General features: G+C 56.6%; 1 protein-coding gene across 1 annotated transcript; it reads left to right on the top strand.

Moving 5' to 3' along the window:
* Nucleotides 1-1,946: 1,946 nt before the first annotated feature.
* Nucleotides 1,947-2,452, top strand: LOC144962253 (uncharacterized; the record flags this gene model as incomplete). Its single annotated transcript, XM_078895157.1, has 2 exons — nt 1,947-2,024; nt 2,365-2,452. Coding segments are annotated over 2 exons (166 nt in total), but the record flags the coding sequence as incomplete, so codon positions are not given.
* Nucleotides 2,453-2,699: the final 247 nt, after the last annotated feature.

The raw sequence follows: 2,699 nt of genomic DNA, 5'->3' as shown, positions 1-2,699 counted from the left end.
GAGGGGAGGGAGGGGGGGAAAAGAAAAAAAAAAGGGAGGGGAAAAAGCAGGGGGAAAAAGGGAAAACAAAAAAAAGGGGGGAGGGAAAGCAGGGGGGGGGGAAGGAAGGGGGGGAAAGAGGGGGGGGAAAAGGGGGGAAAAAGGGAAAAGGGGAAGGAGGGGAAGAAAAGGGGGGAAAAAAGGGGGGGGCCCAGGGGGGAAAGGGGGGGAAGAGGGGGGGGGCGGGGGAAAAAAAGGGGGGGGGAAGGGGGGGAAGGGGGGAAGAAAAAAAGGGAAAGGAAAGGGAAAAAAGAAAAAGGGGGGAAAGGGGGAAAAGGGGGGGGAAAAGGGGGAAAAAGGGGGAAAAAAGGGAAGGGGGGGGAAAAAAGGGGGGGAAGGGGAAAAAAGGGGAAAAAAAAAGGGGGGGGAGGGGGAAAAAAAAAGGGGGGGAAAAAGAAAAAAAGGGAAAGCGGGGGGAGGGGGGGAAAAAGGGGAAAGGGGGGAAAAAAGGGGGAAAAGGGGGGAAAAAAAAAAGGGGAAAGGAGGGGGGAGGGATAAGAGGAAAAAGGAGGGAGCAGGGGGAAGGGAAAAAAAAAGGGGAGGGGGAAAGAAGGAGGGGGGGAGCGGGGGAAGGAGGGGGGGAAGGGGGGGAGGAGGGGGGGGGGAGCAAGGAGAGGGGGAGGGGAAGGAAAAAAAGGGAGGAGGGAAGGAAGGAGAAGCGGGAAGGGGAGCAGGGGAAAGAACCCGGGGAAAAAGGGGGAAGGAAGGGGGGAAAGGGGGCAGGAGAGGAAGAGAGAGAGGAAGGAAGAGAGGAAAGGAGGAGGAGAGAAGAGAGAGGAAGGAGGAGAAGAAGGGAGAGGAGAGAGAGAGAGAGAAGAAAGCAAGAAGGAGAGCAGGAGCAGAGGAGGAGCACAGGGAAGAGAAGGGAGACAGAGAAGAAGAGAGGAGCAGAGCAGGGAAGAGCAGAGAATAAGAGAGAAGGAAGAGGAAAGCAGAGGAGAAGGAGAGAGAAGAGAGGGAGGAAGGAGCAGCAGGAGGAAGAGAGCAGAGGAGAGGGGGAGAAGAAGAGAGGAGAAAGAGGAAGAGGGAGGAGCGAGGAGGAGAGGGCAGGAGAGAGGAGAGAGAAAGAGAGAGAGAGAGCAAGAGAAGAGAAGAGGCAGAGAGAAGGAGAAGGAAAGGGAGGAGAGAGAGAGAGGAGAGAGGAGAGAAGCAAGAGCAGAAGAGAGAGAAAGGGAAGAGAGCAAGCAGGAGAGGAGCGAGAAGCAGGAGAGGAAGAGGGGAGGGAGGAGAGAGAGAGGGAGGAAGAAGAGAGAGGGAGGAGGGAGGAGAGGAGAAGAGAGAGAAGAGAAGAGGGAGAGGGAAGAGCAGAGAAGGGGCAGGAGAGAGAAGAGGAGAGAGCAGAGAGAGGAAGAGAGAGAGACAGAGGAAAGAGAGGACAGGAAGAGAAGAAGAGAGAGAGAGGGCAGAGAGAGCAAGAAGGGAGGAGAGAAGGAGGAGAAGAAGAGAGAGGAGGAGCAGAGAGAGAGAGGGGAAAGAGAGAGAGCAGGAGAGAGCAGAGGAGCAGAGAGAGAAGAGGAAGAGAGGGAGAAGAGGAGAGGAAGCAGGAAAAGAGAGAAGGAGAGCAAGAGGAGAGGAGAGAGAGAGCGGGAGAGAAAAGAGAGAGGAGAGAGACAGAGAAGAGAGAGAGAGAGCAGAGGAGGAAGGAGACAGGAGAGCAGGAGGAAGGAAGAGAGGAGGAGAGAGGAGAGAAGGGGAGGAGGAGAGTAGGGAGGAAGAGAAAGAGAAGAAGGGAGAGAGAGAGAGGAAGGAGCAGAGAGAGAGCGAGGAGAGAGAGGCAGAAGAGTAGAAGAGAGAGAGGGGAGGCAGAGAGAGGGGAAGAGGAGAGAGCAGAGCAGGAGAGAGGCAGAGGGGAGAGGGAGGAGAGAGGAGGGAAGAAGAGGAGGAGGAGAGAAGAGAGAGGAAGGAGAAGAGGAGAGGAGGAGGGAGAGGCAGGAGAAGAGAGAGGGAAGAGAGCAGAGAGGAGAGAGAGGCAGAGAAAGCAGAAGAGAGGAGCAGGAGAAGGAGAAGAGAGAGAGCAGAGCAGAGAGCAGGAGAGAGAGGAGAGAGAGAGAGAGGAGGGGAAGGCAGGAAGAGGAGGGAAGAGAGAGAGGAGAGGAGGGAGAGAGGAGGAGAGAGAGCAGGGAGAAGAGGAGGAGGAGAGAAGAGAGAGAGGAGGGAGAGAGGAGAGGAGAGAGGAGAGAGAGAGGAGAGAAGAAGAGGAGGAGCAGAGAGAGAGAAGAGGAGCAGAGAGGAGAGAGAGGAGAGAAGAGAAGGAGCAGGAGGAGGAGAGGCAGGAGCAGAGAGAGAGAGAAGAAAGGAGAGAGGAGAGAAGAGCAGGGAGAGGAAGAGAGAGAGAAGGAGAGAAAAGAGAGGGAGAGGGAGAGAGAGAGAGAGAGGAGAGGAGAGGAAGGAGCAGCAGAGAGAGAGAGGAGAGGCGGGAGAGAAGGAGGAGGAGAGAGGCAGAGAGGAGAGAGAGAGGAGAGCAGAGGAGGCAGAGAGTAGGGGAGAGAGGCAGAGAGAGGGAGAGAGCCAGAGGAAGAGGGCAGGGAGAGAGGAAGAGAGAGGAAGACAAGAGAGGAGAGGCAGGGGAGAGGGAGGCAGGGCAGGGAGAGGCACAAGAAAGGAGGGGGGCAGGAGAGGAGCAGGGGGAGAGAGAGGAGGGGAGGAGGAGAGAGAGGGGA

The sequence above is a fragment of the Berghia stephanieae genome, unplaced genomic scaffold (assembly GCF_034508935.2).
Source record: "Berghia stephanieae isolate SIO BIC M18660-M18661 unplaced genomic scaffold, UCSD_Bste_1.3 scaffold7386, whole genome shotgun sequence".
Lineage (NCBI taxonomy): Eukaryota > Metazoa > Mollusca > Gastropoda > Nudibranchia > Aeolidiidae > Berghia > Berghia stephanieae.
This window is presented reverse-complemented; position numbering and strand designations above follow the sequence as displayed.